The 20,681-nt window shown below is 38.5% G+C and overlaps 4 protein-coding genes and 1 long non-coding RNA gene across 15 annotated transcripts in view; 3 read left to right on the forward strand and 2 right to left on the reverse strand.

The window, feature by feature from the left end:
- wu:fe14d05 overlaps window positions 1-9,177 on the forward strand; it is a 312,007-nt gene extending 302,830 nt beyond the window's left edge. For 3 of the 10 annotated variants that reach the window (XM_087249414.2, XM_087249413.2, XM_088650758.1), the window contains 2 exons: window positions 4,528-5,215; window positions 5,318-9,177. In XM_087249414.2, the coding sequence (XP_087105540.1) occupies window positions 4,539-5,215; window positions 5,318-5,405 (765 nt within the window). In that variant the 5' untranslated portion in view covers window positions 4,528-4,538 and the 3' untranslated portion in view covers window positions 5,406-9,177. Of the gene's footprint in view, window positions 1-4,186; window positions 4,427-4,527; window positions 5,216-5,317 lie in introns of those variants that run through there. The other 7 variants (XM_087249419.1, XM_087249418.1, XM_087249416.1 and 4 more) reach the window with 7 other exon arrangements.
- The window catches only part of LOC796311 (zinc finger MYM-type protein 1), an 854,498-nt gene that overhangs the window by 457,587 nt on the left and 376,230 nt on the right, over window positions 1-20,681 (forward strand). The gene's annotated exons all lie outside the window — the stretch shown is intronic.
- LOC148682203 (uncharacterized) overlaps window positions 1-20,681 on the reverse strand; it is a 429,467-nt gene that overhangs the window by 57,742 nt on the left and 351,044 nt on the right. The gene's annotated exons all lie outside the window — the stretch shown is intronic.
- The window catches only part of zgc:113135, a 1,020,739-nt gene continuing 1,000,935 nt past the window's right edge, over window positions 878-20,681 (forward strand). The window contains exons 1-5 of the mRNA XM_087246654.2: window positions 878-3,834; window positions 3,949-4,031; window positions 4,087-4,172; window positions 9,171-9,429; window positions 10,503-12,962. The gene's annotated coding sequence lies outside the window, so the exon portion shown is untranslated. The remainder of the gene's footprint in view (window positions 3,835-3,948; window positions 4,032-4,086; window positions 4,173-9,170; window positions 9,430-10,502; window positions 12,963-20,681) is intronic.
- On the reverse strand, window positions 1,555-19,959 carry LOC110439432 (uncharacterized). Of its 2 annotated transcripts, none has more exons than XM_087245869.2 (3): window positions 19,566-19,959; window positions 17,630-17,862; window positions 1,555-3,773 (listed from the first exon to the last, which is right to left on the reverse strand). In XM_087245869.2, exons 2-3 carry the CDS (start codon window positions 17,712-17,714, stop codon window positions 2,776-2,778), a joined length of 1,083 nt encoding a protein of 360 aa, XP_087101995.1. In that variant the 5' UTR covers window positions 17,715-17,862; window positions 19,566-19,959; the 3' UTR covers window positions 1,555-2,775. The 2 variants fall into 2 exon arrangements, with proteins under 2 accessions (XP_087101995.1, NP_001428718.1); NM_001441789.1 differs by having other exon boundaries at window positions 17,630-17,779; window positions 19,909-19,949.

The following is a 20,681-nucleotide window of genomic DNA, read 5'->3' on the forward strand; positions in this document are numbered from 1 at the left end:
TCATACAAGTCTATGCATGACTACTGCTGGTCTGCTGTTTCCTTGTTTTCTTGCGTGCAGGTAAACACAAACACTGCATCTTCTCAAGAAACACTCTGATCCAGAGCATCACTACGGAGATCCACGAATGATAGGAAGTCATCAGATCAACTCTTTGCTGGAGAAGAACCACAAGAAACAGACCTCACAAAAGATTAATCACTATTCACAAGCCATGGACTTTCAGAAGATCTGCAGTTTAACTACATGATTTTTTGTGTCATCATGTAGGATTTATGACATGACAACTGATTGTCATAAATGTGTGAACAGTTTTGAAATCTACACTTACATATACGTAAATATTAAAATGACAGAATAAGTTAAATGTGCCTGTAACTTTTTCAAGTTACATGACTGGAAGATAGGGCCTGTGTTATTAAACAGAAGCCATTGAATGGATTTAAGAAGGCTTATAAATTATATTTTTGTGAGTTTTTAAATAACTATCAAAGGGGGAACTGTGGGAATATAAACTTATATAATCTAATTTCAAATGATCAATAATCTACATATATTTGAAAAGTTATAATATTTGGTTTTTAATTATATTATTTCATTAACATCCCAGCTAGGAGGGACATTTAACCTTTGTCTTTCTGACTACAGGCTAAGCCAAAATGATGCAAATGCTTTAAACGACTCTGCCTTTGTCTTCAGGTGTTGCTTTTATGCGACAGAAACCCTTTGTTGATTAACTTGTGTGGTCCGTAGCTTGGCGGCTTCTTCACCTATGCCAGTATCATGCTGACTCCAAAACTGAATTTGCATGCTTTGTTTTAGCCATCTCCCCTCCTCCTAAGAACACAATATAGACATGAAATCTTTGTCTTAATTCAAACTTGTGATCAGACTCGTGATAGAACTTGCAGACTGGGGACCTCTAGTAGGCTCCTGCAGACACATGGACATCTTGAAGACATTATATGACTGCAGATAAACCAACACGTCTTAATAAAGGAATTCTGCTTGTTTCTTCTCTCCTGGACTGGGTTCTACTTCTTCTACTTCTTCACTCATTCATTTGTTTACAACAATATGTTGTCCTTTTGGATTTATAAGACATGGACCTTTAGCATGCAGTGGGTCGATTTGCTGCTGAGTGAAACATGGCAGGGAAAGAAACAGCACCACTAAGTCAGAAACCATGGTGTTTGACTGGAAAAAGGTGGCCATTTCCAGTTTCTTTAGAGTCCCTACCCTAAATGAAATTTCAGTATATATGTTTTGTTTTGTTTTTTTTTTTTGTTTGTTTTTTTCAAGAGGAATGGAATGTGAGATTTAAAGATGGATCAGTGCAGCGGCAGCAGTAATGCAGTGGATGTGATTGTCTGTTGTGGTGAAGGAGCTGAGACAAATGGCAATGTTCTCAATTTACCGCTCAATCTAGGTTCCTACTCTCACCTATGGTCATGACTGAAAGGACAAAATCTCGGATACAACCGGAAACTTTTAACAAAGTGTTATGACCCACTTGTTTGAGTCGCAACATAAAAGAGAGATGAACCAACAAAATAGCCTGAATGCAAATTATTTATTATAAAATGTAACTTCAGTAAGACCAATCAATCAACGCAACCAAAAAATGTCTAGGGATAATAATGAAGATAAAGAACTTAGGATATAATCACAACACTTTAAACCATAACAAAAACCAAAACAAAACCATAATGGTAAAGAGTCAATGAGATGGCAGGTCTTGGCATGAGGACTCCTGAGTAGCCACAGTGTCCTGAGGTAGCTAGCACAACAACTTTTATATACCCATTGATGAGTAATGCAGGCATCCAATCAGGATTTACCACATACTCCAATCTGGAGACTTGGGATCATCACAGTGTATTAATATTGTAAAACTGAATACCTGTCGATCTGCCTAAATCATAAAATTCATCAAACTTGTATTCTATTTAAAAAAAGTAAATGTAGTAAACTAGAAAGAATCTTGAACCTAAAAGTAAAGAAACTTTACTAATAAAAGCAACAACACAGGACAATTGAATGGGCTTTCTAAACTTGAGGCCCTGGTATACTGCAAACTAACCGTCCTGGAGCTGCACCCTCTCAATAGTATCTGGATGCAGCCTTTATGATACAAGCTGAGAATGCATCACTCAGCGATGCAATGTCAGACACAATGCACTCAAGGGAATGAGTGACGTCACTGTGATGGTTAGGGGTGGGGTTAGGTGAGTGCATTATAAAGCATTGGATGCAGCTCAGATTGCACTGCACCAGGTCTGCATCCAGACCCCTCTTCACCCTCTTTGATGTGCGGTGTCTTCCCAGTGATTTGTTTCAGATTTGGGGAGTCAGACAGAGAACTTCATTCAAAACAACACTAGCAACATGAATACACTGGAGAGTGGAGTACGGATGTATCCGCATCTGTACAATCACTTGCAAAGAGATTTAAGCCGCAGAGGTGCTGTTTGCCACATGTTTATGAAACTGTTTTTCTCTCAGCCACCACCAGTAGGTTTACGCAACACATTTACAACCCCCCCACCGCAGTGTAGGAGTGTTGGAAAACAGTATACTGTCACTCAGCCTTTTCAAACATCATTTAGACATGAAACATCCTGTGCACATAAAAAAAAAATGTTTTGCTGCATTCATGTCATGTGTGCAACTTTTTGTCCATGTGTTTCCTAAGCTGCGCAGAATGAGCGAAACTCTGTAGACGCTGATCATATCTGTACAGTTTCTCTCCAGTGTGAATCCTCTTTTTTGTTTTCAGATGTGTTTACTGATTAAACCTCTTCCCACACTCAAGCAAATATCCTCTTTCACACCAGTGTGGATCTTCATGTGTTTATTAAGGTTTGATGATCGGTTGACACTCTTCCCACACTGAGTGCAAGTGAATGGTTTCTCTCCAGTGTGGATCCTCATGTGTAGATTAAGGGATGAAGATTGGCTGAAACTCTTCCCACACTGTATGCATGTGAATGGTTTCTGTCCAGTGTGGATCCTCAAGTGTTGATTAAGGTGTGACAAGCGGTTAAAACTCTTCCCACACTGAGTGCATGTGAATGGTTTCTCTCCAGTGTGGATCCTCATATGTTGAATAAGGTGTGTTGAGCAGTTAAAAGTCTTTCTACACTGAGTGCAAGTAAATGGTTTCTCTCCAGTGTGGATCCTCATGTGTTGATTAAAGGATGATGATCGGCTGAAACTCTTCCCACATTGTGTGCATGTGAATGGTTTCTCTCCAGTGTGGATCCTTATGTGTTGAATAAGGTGTGATGAGCAGTAATAACTCTTCCCACACTGAGAACATGTGAATGGTTTCTCTCCAGTGTGGATCCTCGTGTGTTCAATGAGGTATGATAAGCGCTTAAAACTCTTCCCACACTGAGAGCAGGTGAATGGTTTTTCTCCAGTGTGGATCATCATGTGTTGATTAAGGTGTGATGATTGGCTAAAGCTTTTCCCACACTGAGTGCATGTGAATGGTTTCTCTCCAGTGTGGATCCTCATGTGTCGATTAAGGCTTGATGATTGGCTGAAACTCTTCCCACACTGAGTGCATGTGAATGGTTTATCTCTAGTGTGGTTGTTCATGTGAATCTTAAGTTTGCTTTTGCTTGCAAAACTCTTTCCATACTGAGTGCAGGAGAAACAGTTCTCGTCTCTTCTTATCAAAATACCATTAGTCTGTAAATGAGTTTCATCCTCAATTTTAACCTGATGTTCCTCTTCTTTACTCTCCTCGTTCTCTTTAATTAGGTCTGAAATAAAAAATAAAAAAGTTTTCATTAAGCCTTAAAAACTCTCATCACAAGCTGAAAAGTGAAAAGACACTGGAAACATTGGCTACACACATTGTATTTCTGATGCACATTAAATGTAAAATAAATTAGATGAAATTTTGTACGGTCCATTAATATGTACACATTTAAGCAGATTCAATTCAATTCATCTTTCATGAGTTCAATCTAAGCTAATGATTGATTATAAGCAAGTTTGGCATGCTGTCCCGGGAGAGAGCCCAGAGCTCAAAAAGTCCTTGAGCCCTGGGCTCCCTCCCGTTTTCAGGGCGAGAGGGGAGCTCTGAGCTCAGCTAGGTCTCGAGAACTCCTTAAAATGCTCTGTACGGGACAGCAGCCGCATATTTGAAGAACATGCATGCGCATGCTCGAGTGACGTCACTGGCGTCACTGTCTCCGTTCGGTCACACACTGTGTGCTTGAAGTTTGGACTTGCTATTTACTCGCAATTTAAATCTTAATCATTAAATTCTTCCTCATTCGCTAAGTATTTGTCTCTCCTACTTAGGGTGACCAAACCCTTAATACATTTATACAAACAAAGCTGCTTTAAAAACGGTCTGTCCCTCGAGCATCCGCCTGTTGTTTGTAGCTTTAGCCTGCTAGCGCCGCTGGTCAGCTAAAGCTACCGACCTCTTTAACCATACACTTTTGACTTACTGGCTTTGCTCTTTACCCCGTAAAATGTCGCTTCCGTCTCTGTCCTTGTGTGCAGGAGAAGCATCGATGGAGGCGTTGGAGCTGGAGCTGGAAGAAGTGGAGTCCCAGATCCGCGCGCTGGTGGTAAGACGGTCGCGGCTACGGGAACGGCTCCTCGCCGTACCTAATGCTAAGGCCGTCTCATCACCTAAGGTACGTGGAAATTACAACCACATCATTCCCTCTACCTCAACCCCGCGTCCTTCTCTGTCCAGGCCCAGCGCACCCGGGGCGCGGCTCAGCCAGGCGTCGTTCACGCCGACACCCGGCTACCACGGCGCCTGGGTGCAGCCGCGCAAGGTGCTTCCCAGATCCCGGGGCAGAACGTCTCCGCCTGTGTTCGAGATCTCCACGGAGAACCGCTTCTCCCCTCTCCGCGAGTCGGGTCCCGATGTGGCCATCATCGGTGACTCGATCGTTCGTCACGTCCGTGCCGCCTCCTCAAAAGGTAATAAAGTACGTACTTTCTGCTTTCCTGGTGCCCGTGTGAAAAATATTTCTACACAGATTCCAACCATCCTGGGCGCTGCCGAGAGCCCTGGTGCCGTTGTCCTCCACGTGGGGACAAACGACACCGGGCTCCGGCAGTCGGAGATCCTGAAGAAGGACTTCAGGAGCCTGATCGAGACGGTTCGACGCACCTCGCCCGCCACGCAGATCATCGTTTCTGGGCCGCTTCCTACCTACCGCCGAGGAAATGAAAGGTTCAGTAGACTTTTAGCTTTGAATGAATAGCTAATAACATGGTGTAAAGAACAGAAATTGCTCTTTGCTAATAACTGGAATCTTTTCTGGGAGCGTCCTAGGCTCTTCCGTCCTGACGGCCTGCACCCCAGTCGAGCCGGAGCTGAACTCCTGTCGGACAACATCTCCAGACTACTTCGCACCATCTGACTAGCAGGTAAAAATTCACAAAATTCACACTATAGCCACCTAGACTCTTGTTCACCCCACTTAAACATCAGTAACGCATATCTGGCGAATCCTATAGAGACTGTGTCTGTTCCTCGTATTATTAGATTAAGAAATAAACGTACTGTGTGCTCCAGGAAAAATCTAGTAAGAATCAAACCAGAAAAACCAGTAGAAAGTGAAAATACAAATTTCGTAAAACTTGGTCTCCTAAACATCAGGTCACTTGCACCTAAAGCACTTATCATTAATGAAATAATAACAGAAAACAATCTTAATGCACTCTGTCTCACTGAAACCTGGCTGAAACAAAATGACTATATTAGCTTAAATGAAGCAACTCCTCCAGGATTCTTATATAAACATGAGGCTCGTCAAACTGGTCGTGGTGGTGGAGTTGCATCAATCTTTAGTGATTTCCTTAATATTAAACAGAGAAACGGACTTATGTTTAGCTCCTTTGAAGTATTATCGCTTAATGTTCAGCTTCCAGATACTATACAAAAACCTATGTTATCTCTCGCTTTAATCACCATATATAGACCCCAGGACCCTATGTCAATTTTCTAAAAGAATTTTCTGATTTTATTTCTGACTTACTAGTCAAAACTGATAAAATGCTAATTGTAGGTGACTTTAACATCCACATAGATGACGCTAATGATACATTAGGGCTCGCGTTCATGGATTTAATACACTCACTTGGGATAAAGCAAAACGTTGTGGGTCCAACCCATCGCTTAAAGCATACATTAGATCTAATTCTGTCTTATGGAATCGAGGTTATTGACGTAGACATTATACCACAAAGTGATGATATTACAGATCACTACCTCTTACTATATAAGCTATGTTTACCTGAAATCAGCAAACCCGCTCCAATACTCCGCCCTAGTAGAACTATTGTTCCGTCAACTAAAGATGAATTTATAAATAACTTACCTGATCTCTCTCTATTTCGTAATGCACCCGCAAACTCAAATGATCTTGATGTAGTAACCAGCAGTATGGATGCCATCTTTACTAGCACACTAAATACTGTGGCACCCATCAAATTAAAAAAGGCTAGAGAGATTAAAACTATACCATGGTATAATAGTCATACTCGTGCGCTCAAAACAGCAACCCGCGCCCTGGAACGTAAATGGAAAAAAACTAATTTAGAGGTCTTTAGAATTGCGTACAAAGACAGTATGTCCAGCTATAGGAGGGCTCTAAAATCTGCCAGGACCGAGCACCTGCGCAAACTGATAGAAAATAATCATAACAATCCTAGATTTTTATTTAACACCATCTCTAAATTAGCAAATAATCGGTCATCCTTGGAACAAACTACTCCACCGCAAATTAGTAGTGATGACTTCATGAATTTTTTCAGTAATAAAATAGAAGGCTTTAGACAGAAAATAGGAGATGCCAAACTTTCTGCACCGGCTTATACTCCAAATCCTGTAAATATTTCATTAAATCATAATAATAACCTACACTGCTTCAAAATCATAGAACATGAAGAGTTAGTAAAAATTATAAATAGCTCTAAACCAGCTACGTGTATGCTGGACTCAATTCCAACAAAATGACTGAAAGAGCTGCTACCTGCTATAGGAGAACCTCTTCTTAACATTATCAACTCTTCTTTATCTATAGGCCATGTTCCAAACTCTTACAAGCTAGCTGTTATTAAGCCTGTTATTAAGAAACCGCAACTAGACACCAACAACTGAGCTAACTATAGGCCTATTTCAAATCTTCCATTTATGTCTAAAATACTAGAAAAAGTTGTTTCCACTCAATTATGCTCTTATTTGCAGACGAACAATATTTTTGAAGTGTTTCAGTCAGGTTTCAGGGCTCACCACAGTACAGAAACCGCCTTAGTGAAAATAACCAACGATTTACTCTTAGCTGCTGACCGAGGGTGCGTCTCGCTATTAGTTTTACTCGATCTTAGTGCGGCATTTGATACCATTGACCACAATATCCTCATAAATCATTTAAAGTCTACAGGTGTCCAGGGACAGGCTCTACAATGGTTTAAGTCATACTTAACTGACCGCTACCAGTTTGTAAATCTTAATGGACAGCCTTCACAAATCTGCCCAGTAAAGTATGGGGTGCCTCAAGGATCAGTTTTAGGCCCTTTACTGTTTACAATTTACATGCTACCTATGGGAGACATTATTAGAAGACATGGGATCAGCTTTCACTGCTATGCAGATGATACTCAATTATATATTTCCACTAAACCTGACGAGACGTCTGAACTTTCTAAACTAACTGACTGTATCAAAGACATCAAAGACTGGATGACCAACAATTTTCTTCTCTTAAACTCAGACAAAACAGAATTATTACTTATTGGGCCTAAATCTTGCACACAGCAGATCTCGCAACTCAATTTACAATTAGAGGGATACAAAGTTAGCTTTAGCTCTACTATAAAAGATCTGGGTGTCATATTAGACAGCAATCTAACTTTTAAAAACCATATATCCCATGTCACAAAAACTGCCTTCTTTCATCTGAGAAATATCGCTAAATTACGAAATATGCTATCCATCTCAGATGCAGAAAAGCTAGTCCATGCTTTTATGACTTCGAGACTGGATTACTGTAATGCTCTATTTGCTGGCTGCCCAGCATCCTCTATTAACAGACTTCAATTAGTACAAAATGCAGCAGCCAGAGTTCTGACCAGGTCCAGAAAATATGATCATATAACCCCAATTTTATCCTCCTTACACTGGCTGCCTGTTAAATTTCGTATTGAATTTAAAATATTACTTCTCACCTATAAAGCTCTAAATAATCTAGCTCCTGTTTATCTAACCAACCTTCTGTCTCGCTACGAACCAACTCGCTCCTTAAGATCTCAAAATTCAGGGCTTCTGGTAGTACCTAGAATAGCAAAATCAAGTAAAGGAGGTCGAGCCTTCTCTTTCATGGCTCCTACACTCTGGAATAGCCTTCCTGGTAATGTCCGAGGCTCAGACACACTCTCCCAGTTCAAAACTAGATTAAAGACCTATCTGTTTAGTAAAGCATACACTCAATGCATCACCTAGCGGGTTCCACACTGGCTTCTACATCTTGCTTATATACATTATGAACAGCAGCTACGCTAATTATTCTCTTTATTCTCTATTTTCACCTGGGGATACTCATCCCGAGGTCCTCAGATTAGGCGGAGTCACTGATTGGATCCAAGACCAGCGACGTGATGATCCCAAGGATTCCATATCCGGGACCAGACCATATCCTGAGCTGCTGCTGCGCTGATGGTCGTGGGGAGTGGAGAACATGAGTCTGATTCCAGCGACGCTCCAGGGACAGACGAGTCTTCATTGAGGCCATCTTCCAGCATAAACCACGGCGAATGAAGTTCTGCACAAGACTTTTGGCCAGCGGAGAAATTAAAATGGTCGTGCCCAACTGAGTCTGGTTCTCTCAAGGTTTTTTTTCTTCACTCCCATCAGGTGAAGTTTTTTTTCCCTCTCCGCTGTCGCCACTGCCTCGCATGGTTCAGGATTGGTAGAGCTACGCATCGATGAATTTGCTCTTCAGTGTTTGAACTCTCAGTAATGATTAAATCACACTGAACAGAGCTAAACTGAACTGAACTGAACTTAAACACTAAAACCTGAACCACACTGTTCCAGTTACTATGACCATTTATGTGAAGCTGCTTTGACACAATCTACATTGTAAAAGCGCTATACAAATAAAGCTGAATTGAATTGAATGAAGAAGAAAAGTCTGGAAAATGTGTTTTATATAGAGAGTGAAAGCATTTGAAAGAGCTCCATGCAGTGAGATATGACTGGAGAGTTTTAGGGGCGACTGCTTGAAAGATGAGAGAAATAGAGGATTCTCGGAGGTGGTTTATGGCAATGTCATCTCTGTATAATGAGGAACATGTTGGATGAGGGTCCGCCTCTGGCAACAATAGCCAAAACGTCTGGAAAGAAAAACGAGACAGAGTCAGCAATTCGATTTTTTCAACCTGGTACATGTTTAGCAGTTATAATGAATTGTTTTGTGACTGCTATCCAAACGGGGTGTCTTAATAAGGGCATGAGTGATGGTGAGTGTGAGCGCCTTTTATTAATGCATTGTACTGTAGCCTTGTTGTCACAGTGTATAAGAATGCTAGTGGCGGATCACTCATCACCCCACAGAATGGCTGCGGCGATGATGGGATATAAATCGAAAAGTGCAGATGACTGTTAGTTTTGTGGCATTTCCAGCATTATGGTGGCCAGGATGACACAAACCAACAGCCCTGGTAAAATCCCTCAAAACCGGCTGAGGGGGCTGCGTCAGTGAATAATTTAATAACTGCTGGTGATGTTATGAAATCGCTGTAGAAAAAGGTACAGCAATTCCATTGCTTAAGGAAAGAAATCTATAAGCTGATTTTGTCCAGACTGGGTTTAGCGAGAAGGATTGTGTCTTCTAAACCGAGTTCTGTGGTGGAGAGTTGAAGGATGTGCGTAATAAATGGTTGACCTTGAGGGATGATATGCATGGCGAAATTTAAGTGACCGAGAATGGAGAAGAGTTTGCATTTGGTAAATTTTTTGAGAAAGATTTGGCAAAGAGATGTGATGCAGTCAATTTCCTTATTTGGATGAGATGGTTGGAATTTTTTAGAGTCTAATTTAATGCCCAGGAATTCAATGGAAGTGCTGGGACCGGAGATTTTTTCCTCTGCTAAAGGAATTCCGAGGTCAGGAAAACCTTTTTGGGTGATCGCTAAATATCTATTGGGAGGTGTCGACGGAGGAGAAATGATGAGGAAATCATCTAACAGATGTATGAGGCAAGGAATTCCGTAATTATTGGAAAGTATCCAACATATGACTTCTGAGAGCATGTCGAAAATTTTAGGGCTACTTTTCAGCCAAAAGTTAACCGGACTGTGAAGTAGAATTTGGAGCGCAAACAAATGCCAAAAAGGTGCCAGAAGTCTGGGTGGATTGCATGACTTAAAAGGCAGATGCAATGTTGTCTTTAGCTAGCCAGGCATTGCGGCCGGCGGTTTTGATAAGGGATATGGCTTGGTTTCTGACGTTGTAGTGGAGCAAGTATTCGTCTAGCGGAACAGTGCTATTAATGCTGGGGAAAATAGAGTTATGTGGTGCAGAGAGGTCAATTATGAGGCATTTTTTACTAGAACATTTTCGGGTTGCCACGCCTATTGGACTAATGCGATATGTGTCGAACGGCGGGGCTGTGAAAGGCCCGATCATAAAATCATTATCAATTTGTTTTGTTGATTAGCTGATCAACTGCGTTTGCAGATTGTTTTTAGATTAGGACACGTTGTATAAGGTAGAGGCTGAAACAGCTTGGTGGAATCTGTGAAAAATTAGCATCAGCTTGATCATTTAATTTAGATGAGGAATATTCACTTGGAATTGATAGGTAGTTTTTATATATTTTTATAGCTTGATCTAAAGATTGGGAAAATTACTCTGCATCTGCCAATGTTAAAATTATTGCAGATGTTACTGGAAGGAGAGGAGTGGAGAGAAGAAGGGAGAAAAGGAGGAAAACTGAAATTGGATGGGCGTGGGAGATAACTGATAACTGATATCGGGGTTTGTTCTGCATTAAATGGAAGGAGAGAAGAAAGGGCAAGAGGTAGTGACGTGAAGACTGGAGCGGCAGACTGTGCAGGCTAGATTGAAAAAGACCCAATTATGGAGATCAAAGCACACGGCCCCCCAGTTCAGAATTTGATTCCATTGGGTCACCCGAATTGCAAATTTAGTGGAAAATTCTTTGTGGTAAGTGTAAAAATGTGTACCCCCATAGGAGAGCGCAACCATGTAGTCATTTAACTCGCTCCTCCTATGGGGGAAGACGAAGCAAATGACGTCTGTGTATCATGCAAATGTCATGGAAAACTCACTTAATGATGAAATGCGTGACTGTGTGTTGGATGACTGTTTTAAAGCGAAAATGAATTTGCCGCAATCCACCTGACAATCCTCCGCGGGAGGTGAAACTGGTGATAGGAGTGTAATGAGGTCCATGTCTGCACCTAAAAGAATCTGATTTCTTGAAGTTGAAGAGATAGGGGGAGGTTTCAGAGCCAGACTGTTGGGTGGCACAGGAAAGTTGATGGCGGTGAAAAGTGTGGGTCTCTGCTGGTGTGTGCTGTTGGGAGTTTAGGAAGAAAAGAGGGGAGAATAGGATGAGTTGTATGAGAGGGGGACAGTTGGTTTAGGGGTATAGGACAGGAAGTGAAAGGTTGAGGAGGCAAGAAAAAAGGTTGATTTAGATGATGGGCAGAAGTAGTGAAAATTTTAGAATGTAAAGGGTTAGTAGAGATTGGAGGAATATGAGGACTTATAGGAGAACTAGAGGGAGGGGCGGGAGTCCAAGAGAAGAAGGGGGAAAAGTTGAGAAGATAATTGAAGGGAAGTGGGGAGTCCTTGGTTGAAGTCCTGACGGTGTGACATAGTTGGTGGTGACTGGGATTCCTGGGGATGTGGTCCTGTAGGTGAGCTGCTGGATACGCTTTTAGTTTTGGATTTCCTTTTTCCTGGTTGAGTGTGGGTGGGTTGAGGGTATAGCTGGGCGATAAGCCAAAAAAAATTATCACGATAATATTTTTTCATTGAAGTCGATATTTATCACGGTAAACGTAAAATCCTAATATCTATCAATTTTATTAAATTTTCAGCATGCCAATCTTTTTGTGCAGCTGATTAACACATTTTGTGAAATATTTTAGCTGTCTGACTATATAAACAATAAAATAATCAGAACAATCTTAATTCAGCAATTACTGTCAAGTTTTCAACAACCAAAAACATTACCTACAAGTTATTGGATATTGTTGTTCAATATCAGAAAACAAACAAAAAAACAAAATAACATAAACGGTTTGGAACAAGTAAAAGGTGAGTTAATGGTCACAGAATTTTCAGTTTTGGATGAATTCTCCTTTTAATGGTGAGTATGGTAAATTTAGGGTGAAATATACTTTAATATATTTTATTTAGAGATGTTAACGATTTCTTGATAATCATTATGATATCATATTTTAAACATTAGCTGATGTGTAATGTAGCTGTGTGAACATAAACAACATCTTTGAATGTAAAAAGTTCTAAGTTCAATGCAAAGGGAGACCTTGGGTTTTTCAGAGTTAGCTTAGCAAAGCCTACAATGAACGAATTTTGGGGACTACAAAAAATACTTCCGCCCTCTGTGACAAAAGTTTGTTACTGCGCATCCAAACTAAGCAGGTGGCCAGAGGCGCTATAACGTTATAGCACAGATAAAGCTAAAAATGCGTTCAAATGCTGCTGTTTCCACAGAGCTTCGTCTGTTTCTGTATTTAGGCTTCCAAAGGACTCTACACAAACACAGAAGTGCCTTCCGTTCAATATTAATTATCTTCCAGACAATTATAAAATACACAGCAAGCATGATTTGACAAAAGAGCTCCAGAATCTCTCCCAGTTCAGTGCTGGATTCGGCTAAAATCTCCTTAAAGCAGAAGCTGTCAGGTATAACCAGTCAGTGTTTTTATTAGTTAAAATTGATCGTGACATGTACAGTGACTAGTGTTAACGTTATGCTGTAGCAACGATGCAACAATGGGTAATGCTGCTTTGCGGGCAAACAATTTAGCTACAAGTTCATATTCATCAGTCAAACTGCTGTAAACACACACACACACACACACACACACACACACACACACACACACACACACACACACATACATACATACACTCCACCAGCACGTTCGTGTCTCTTATGTGTGTGATTCGCTGCACTGATTGTCTTCAGGCAGCTTTTCCATGCGTTTTACATCTCAGATAATGAATTCGCAAAAGATATGTGGATGATTCATATTACTTACACCTGCATATTCCAGATCCACGTGAAAGCCGTCATGTTATGTGTTGAGTTAAAAAAATACAGAGCCAGCAGCAGAAAAATAAATCCAGACTCAAACATAGCATCCCACATCTTGTGCTTTATTCTTCTGTCACGATATATTACAGAAAATAACTTAATCCGAGCATCAGAGAAAAAGATGTACATGCACTTGTCCGGTGTACATGCACTTGTTACAAAAAATTCACACATTTACACAAACACACACAGACGCATACGCAAACCCTATTAAAGGAGCCGCACCCCATTTTTATTTGTTACAGACACTTGTCAGATTTTATTTTAGAGAGCAGGCAGGAGGTTGACTAAGGTTTACACAGCAGAAAAGCGCGTGTTTTTACGGGCGTGACGTGGAGCCGATTCGCCAATCGCAGCACATTATAACGATGACCAATCAGAGTGACTTAAGGGCGGGCCTTTCAGAGGAACTAGGAAATATGACAGTCATTTTCATGTTAGCTGAGTAGCTGTGTATAATCAAAGTGAGATATATAAAAAAATAACGCGATTTCCTTCAAGTGAAACATAAGCAGACATTGCTTGGCATCTTATAAACACAACCAAGCCTTAAAATTACATTGTGGACCACCTCTTTAACCGATAAACCTGTTTCAGAAAGGAGGTTAAGTGAAAACTCAAAGTATTTTAGCCCTGAAATAAGAGAAACACTGGGTTTTCCGTTTCAAAATGGTAGGCTTGTTAAACTCGAGAAGGCAGGGTGAGTCAAACCTGTTTCTGAAAAAGAGGTAACCTTTACTCAGAGTCAGTTATAGTGGTCACTTGCTCTGTGAACCTAACCTGGTCGGAAGCAGGTTTTATTTTCTAAACTCTGAGTTTCTGTCAGTCTCCTCCCCTTTTTTAAAGACAAAGCGGTATTTCTCGCATTAGCCTTACGTTTCCACTGACCTATTTTAATGCTCATTTAAGAGATGCGCCTAAAAAACGATTGATGGAAACGTCATGATGCACATAACTTTAGAAAATAAACATAAAAACACGCATATAAAGCGCATAAACTACGATGAAAACACTTTAACTGAACAAATTACAGTATGTACATTTAAAAAAAAGGTTTGTTATAAGAGATCATATGATGATAAAAATTTGTGGGAATAGACAAACCAGCAGGCTGAGCACACTATCACATCCTAAATGCTGTTTTGCTCATTCATTCTAAAACCCCCTAATCGTTTCAGTATTAATGTTATTATATTATTAATGACCTCCAGAGTGTCTGGAGTATGTCAAGAGTGTCTGTTCTCCGCGTCTCATTGCTTCAAATGCCTCCACAGGTTCATTGCGTGTCAGCATTGTCTTCTGAGGCGCAAGTACATTTATTAAATATAGAAAAAAATTATGCAGCTTCTACCGCAGTAAATTCTGCCTTTACTGTTGATATTTGGTGCCCATTTAATCAGGAAGTAATGATTTTGTTCTCTTTGGCTCGTTGGATGGAAACACTGCTTTATTCACACATATCTTTTATGCGTTATTCCAGTTTTGCACATAAATTTAATTAATATATTTGGATGGAAACACAGCTATTGCCTACATTACAGTCACACAAAGAACAAAGTCACGTACAAGAATGGCTTGTCTTTTTTTAATTAATAAAGCTTAACTTCACTGACCTTTAACAGGGACAAGTAGCCTAGATTAATTAGGATTAGTATTCTTTGTAAATACAATTTTTAGTTCTGCTTACATTCTAAATGTCACATCAACCTCTATCACTTAATCAATAAAAAACACAAGTGCACTTTTAACTCATGCTGCTCAGACCGCGCTTAGTTAATTAATTAAAATGAAACCGTGAAAATAGTTTAATGGACTGTTTTGGTGCTAAAGCATATTAGCCTACCTATAGCGGGCTTGTTTTAAAGCACATCACCTCAGAAAATAAGGATTTAAATAATATTACACTGCTGTTGTAAACGTCTGTCGTATATTTGCTGCATTTTTAATATGTCATTATTTTAAAGATTATGTCTTGAGCATCTGATTTCTCCTCAGTGATTATGTCCTTTGTGGCCCGATGAGGAACAATAGTGGTATTACAGATTTCAAAACAAATATCTTAATATTAAAAAGGAAAGCCTGGCAAAAAAATCCTATTAATGTCGTAACAAATGCCCTTAAATCATGGAGCCTGTAGAGCAAGTTTCAATTGTTCATCGAGATGTGTTTGAGATTGTCTTTGTCATTTTTTTTTTCTGTCTTTTCGGGGGGTTTTTTCTAGTAAGGCACAGCTTTCAAAAATGATCACATGAGACTCTGCTGGGTAGTTGCCCTGGTTTACCAACACTTGTTTGGGTCTGTAATTTCTTAGCATCTTCATAAGGATAGTATTGTTTTAAATTATGAAACAGGTTTGTAGTGTTGCCTGCTTTTGATGACACGAGTCGTTGGCGCAGTTTGCAGTGCATGCAGTGCTCTGTTTAGTGTCGAATAGATACAAAGTAGACTACTGAAGTCTAGTGTCATTTTTTGTCAACAATATCTGTGATTCTGACCATTTTTAGGTTATTTTTTTTTCTTACTCCTTTCAGTCCAACTAACATTGTATGACTGTAAACGTGCGCAATCAAAACCTTACATATACAAGGTTTTAAAACCTCGACTTTTTCAAACTGTGGCATACCTTGAAAGCGGTTATCATCCCATGCCTAAGTTGCATAACAAGGTTTTTAGGTTCCAAAAAAAAAAAAAGAAAAGTTATAGGCAAAAAGATAACAATAGCGGCGCCTGCTGGTATGTGATGAATATGGTCAATATTCAGAGAATTTCTGACTAAGTTTACACTTAAATGTTTGCATATCATCAGCATGCTGTAATCTACAGAGACCCGGGACGTGATGGTGAGAAATAAAAGTAGGTGGAATAAAAAAAATGGTGGAAGTAAAAAAAAAAATTTGGGTGGGAGAAAAAAAAGCTACAGAAGCTTATCTGGGATTAGTTTATCGTACAAAGTGCGTCTGTCAGTCGGCGCATATACACGCATTCACTGGTTCAAAGGTAGCATATGAAAGGCGACGATTGACGCACAGATTTATTGTAAAGAAAGTGAATGCAGAGATTTTATTATTAATTTCAGGGTGCTTTTAAATTTTAAAATATATCAGAAATATGGGGAAATAATTAATGATAGGATGATAGTGGGATAGAATGGTAAAATACGGGAAAATTTTGACAAAAAACGGAAGGGTTGACATGAATGAAGTGAACAGGAAGTGTTTGTGGAGAAACAGTTTTTCAAGAGAATAAAAAACATCTTTGCGAAGGAACGCCAGAAAACTTTAAAATATGTTTTCCTATCCCACCAGTTTTTCCCTATCACGTCCCTTCCGGATCTCCATAGTAATCCATTTCTTAAGCAGCAAAAGTCATTTTTAGACTAGTTTGTTGGCCAGTTGTAGTCAGTGCAAAGCTAAGCGTTATTGTTCCACTATAATTTGTTTGTTTTGTCTCATGTCGTCCCACAACATCATAAAGTGTAGAATACTGTACATTGTTTTATAATAATTTATTATTTTAGTGTCCATTTCACTCAGCATATTTAATATTGGGGGCATCCACATTTTTTGACATACTTTAAAACAGGGTTTCTGCAGGTTTCACCAAGTTAAATGTAAGAATTTTATGACATTTTAAGACCATTATGAATGAAATTTTAGACTCATAAAGGGCTAAAGGCTAAGGAATTTTTCAAATGGCACAGATGGAAAAGTTTTTTATTTGCCCTATCAAAAAATATTATGACACATTTTAACACATTTAATAATACACTAATAAATGAATAATAAAAATTAGAATATTTTAGATATTTCTTAGGAAAAGTTTTTAAATATTGTGTAAAAACAAGCAGGCTTTACTTATATCCATACACTTTTCCAAACATCAACTTTCATTGAAAAAATAATAAAAAAATTAGCAAATATCATCAGCTCAGGTAAACTTTTTTAATTTATTGTTTTTGTTTATTTTATATAGCACCAGTGCTCAAGGACGCTTTACAAACAGTAGTAGAACAAGAAAAGCAATAACCCTAAGAAGGAGATGGGAAATTGGAGACTAATATTAAATAAAAAGAATGACAAAAGACACAAGAACAAGTAACAAGAAATAAACTGATTCCTGTCTTTCATTGAGTGCTCGTGTGCGTTTAGGAGAACTAGGCAGCACACTCAAGGCTGCAAGATGGATTTAATTTAGTATTCTTATTATTAAAATACATCTGAATGGGGATCAGATAACGAAGTTGGTGTTTGAGAATGAAAACCAACCTGCTTGTTCCTGCAGATCTTCCTGTTTGACTGTGAATGTTTCTTCAATCTTCACATCTTCACTCTCCTCTTTAATAAACGCCATCTTTATAACAGTGTGGAGATCAGTCGCTTCAGCAGGAGTTTTTCTCCGTGTTTGGACACTTTTCCCTGTTTAAAACGAACAAAACAATAAAAATGTCCTGTTTAAAATAAATAAAACAATGAACAGAAACAAAATAACTTCTCTTCAACTAGGGGTGTAACGCTATCAAAACCGAACCGAAATATCATGATACACCAACCACGATACGTATCGCGAAACTCTCGGGGCGTACCGGGGTACTCTCACGCCCTCTGCTGCCCATTGTTGAGGTTGACGTCACTTGTCTCTAACTAATTGAACCAATTTAAACACATCTTTATTATCACATTTGATTAAATTATTTTAGTAATGATGAGGTTTTGTTCTAAATATTATATTCTAAAGTTAGTATTTTAGTGCATTTCATGTCATGTGACTTAAGTGAGCATCATACTCGTTACTACTGGATGCAGGATGGCTGCTTCACATAGTCCTGAGATTGCAGATCCCTCAGACACATATAAGTCATCTGTGTGGAAACATTTTGGTTTTCCAGTTAAGTACAGGAATAGAATTCGTATACAAAAAAGAGAGAAATATTTACACTAATAAAAATAATATAATAAAGTAGCAAATTCAAACAAAAGTATCAAATAAAAATTAGTTAAACTCAAGCAAGGGGATGATAGTGAAGACAAACAAAAGAAATAAATATAACAAAACAATTCCAACTCATGAATAACCCCTTACCTCGCTAAAAACTGATGAAAAGGAAAAAAAGGTCTTCAGCGCTGTGCGCCGCATTCTTCCCTATACTGAATAAAATAAACAAAGATGACCTTCACCTCGTACCTGATGTCTATAACAATACATTTTCTACGTGTTTGCAAAATGGAAATCGTATGACATTTTCCCTATCCACCTTACACTAAGACTGAACTTGAGTAGATACAGCTATATTGTCGGGAAGGAGCGGAGCCAAAAAATAATATACAAATCAATTGAAATAAAAATGTACAAACCTCACAAAATTTCTTAAAGTGGGCAAAAGTAATGCAAAATAATTTTCCCAAACGAAAGTTAAGCAAAAACAAAGAAAATCATAATCATGTCAGAAAAATACACGAAAAACGAGATCAATGGAAAAAGCGCTCTCTCCCGCTCTTTCTGACATGCTTTTTACATTCCGGCACTGCGTCGCCAAATGATGATAGATCGGTCTCCTGACCAATCTGCTGTCAAAAAGGCGGACCTTCAGAAATGACCGGCATGAGCGGGAGAGGGAGGGAGATATACAGCCGGCTACAACCCTAACATTAGTTTCAGACACAACTGCAATGTATTTTACTGGTGAATATGTCATGTAAAAACACTTAACAAACACATTATATGTATATTTTTTCATTAATTTAAACGGAAACCTATATCTAACTGAAACCATAGATAATCAAAAATGAGCTTTTGTGTCAGCACAGAGATCCAGCCTCTCATCGGAGAATGTGGATATTATGGTGTTTTTAAAGAAGATCTTTCACTAGTCTACACTGCAATTATTTAATTTTAGTTTACTTAATTAAGATGGCTGCACTAAAGAGAATATTTTTTTCTGACTAGTCTATATTGGAGGTATTTATTTAATTTTAGTTGTTTACTCAGGTATCCTGATTGTACCAAAAATGTGATGACAAAGTTAATAAAGAAAAAGTTAAGATGTTCTTGTTATTAAGTGAATCTATTGTCCCTTAGCATTGCTGTTAACATGACATCAACCCTAACCCCACAGCAAACAGAAACCGAACCATATCGTGGCTCCAAAACCGTGAACCGAATCGAACCGTGCCTTTGATGTGTCGGTACATCCCTGTCTTCAACACTTGCTTTATCAGTTTGTTTGTACGAGAGTAATTAACAAAAATAAATCAGGTAAAAGAGTAAGTCTGATTAAGAAACAAAATGCCACAAATGACCCTACCAAAACTAGTACTCCATTTCTTATATATAGTGATGTATACTTATAATAGAATGACTGCTGTTTAATAAATTAAACTTTCATTATAACTCAGACTTTTCTGTTGCTTTATTCAAACAATAGCTCTCATTACTGGGAGTATTACGTTGTAAAAAGAGTTAGATAGAGGTACATAATTTAGCATCGGGTGAAAACCAGAAACTTTATTCAATAGCTTTATATTCATGTAAAAGCTTCAAAACAAACCTCTTTCCAGTCGTATCACAGTGCAGGAGCGACGCAGCCTTATGACATCACACGCCGCGCCAAAATAAAAGTCTTTTTGTTTAGCTTTTTTTGCCACTTACTGTTGCAGTCATAGCTTATTTATACATTTCTCCCTCGTTTTCCACTTTTTCACATACACAGACATTCAGTATTAGGAGTTGATCTAAACCCTTAATCTAAACATTTGTTAGACAAAAAAAAATTAAATTAGCCATAGTGTATGCTGTTATTTAAGTTGTGTAATAGAACTTTCTAATTAAAGATTGAGGATCTTTTTCAAAATTGTGTTAAAATATTTCCCTTGTCAAAAAATCTTATTGGAATTTCAGTTTATCCTTTAGGATCCTATTGGATCTTAAAGGATTCCTAAAATTCTAATTGACATTCTGAATTTTTCACTTTGTCCTATATAGGATTATAAAATTTCCACTTTGTCTTTAGAATCTGATTTAGATTTTTAGAATTATTAGACTGTGATTAGATTGTGTTTTTTTTTGAATGGAATTTCCCTATTTTATAGGATATTTTTGATTCTGTCAATAAATAATTTAGATCACTATAGTATAGGGTGTTTTTTTCGAAGACCTATGATTTTTCTTAAAGTATAATGATTATAATATGAACATATAAAAATTATAAAATAATAAAACAATTCAGTAAACATTATATATTACATTATAAGTAAACATTAAATTAAAAAAAAACAATTTTTATGTTTTGTTATTTTGTCTTATTTAATCAGCCTCTTCAGT

Source organism: Danio rerio, chromosome 4 (assembly GCF_052040795.2).
Source record: "Danio rerio strain M-AB ecotype USA chromosome 4, GRCz13ab, whole genome shotgun sequence".
NCBI classification, from domain to species: domain Eukaryota; kingdom Metazoa; phylum Chordata; class Actinopteri; order Cypriniformes; family Danionidae; genus Danio; species Danio rerio.

What these genes read in the sequence shown, in the direction of transcription:
- LOC110439432 (XM_087245869.2), bottom strand. Translation starts at nt 17,714, where the DNA reads ATGGCGTTTATTAAAGAGGAGAGTGAAGATGTGAAGATTGAAGAAACA. An exon ending in AGATCTGCAGGAACAAGCAG is followed by an intron (nt 3,774 to 17,629) that starts GTTGGTTTTCAT and finishes TTTTTATTTCAG; the next exon opens with ACCTAATTAAAGAGAACGAG.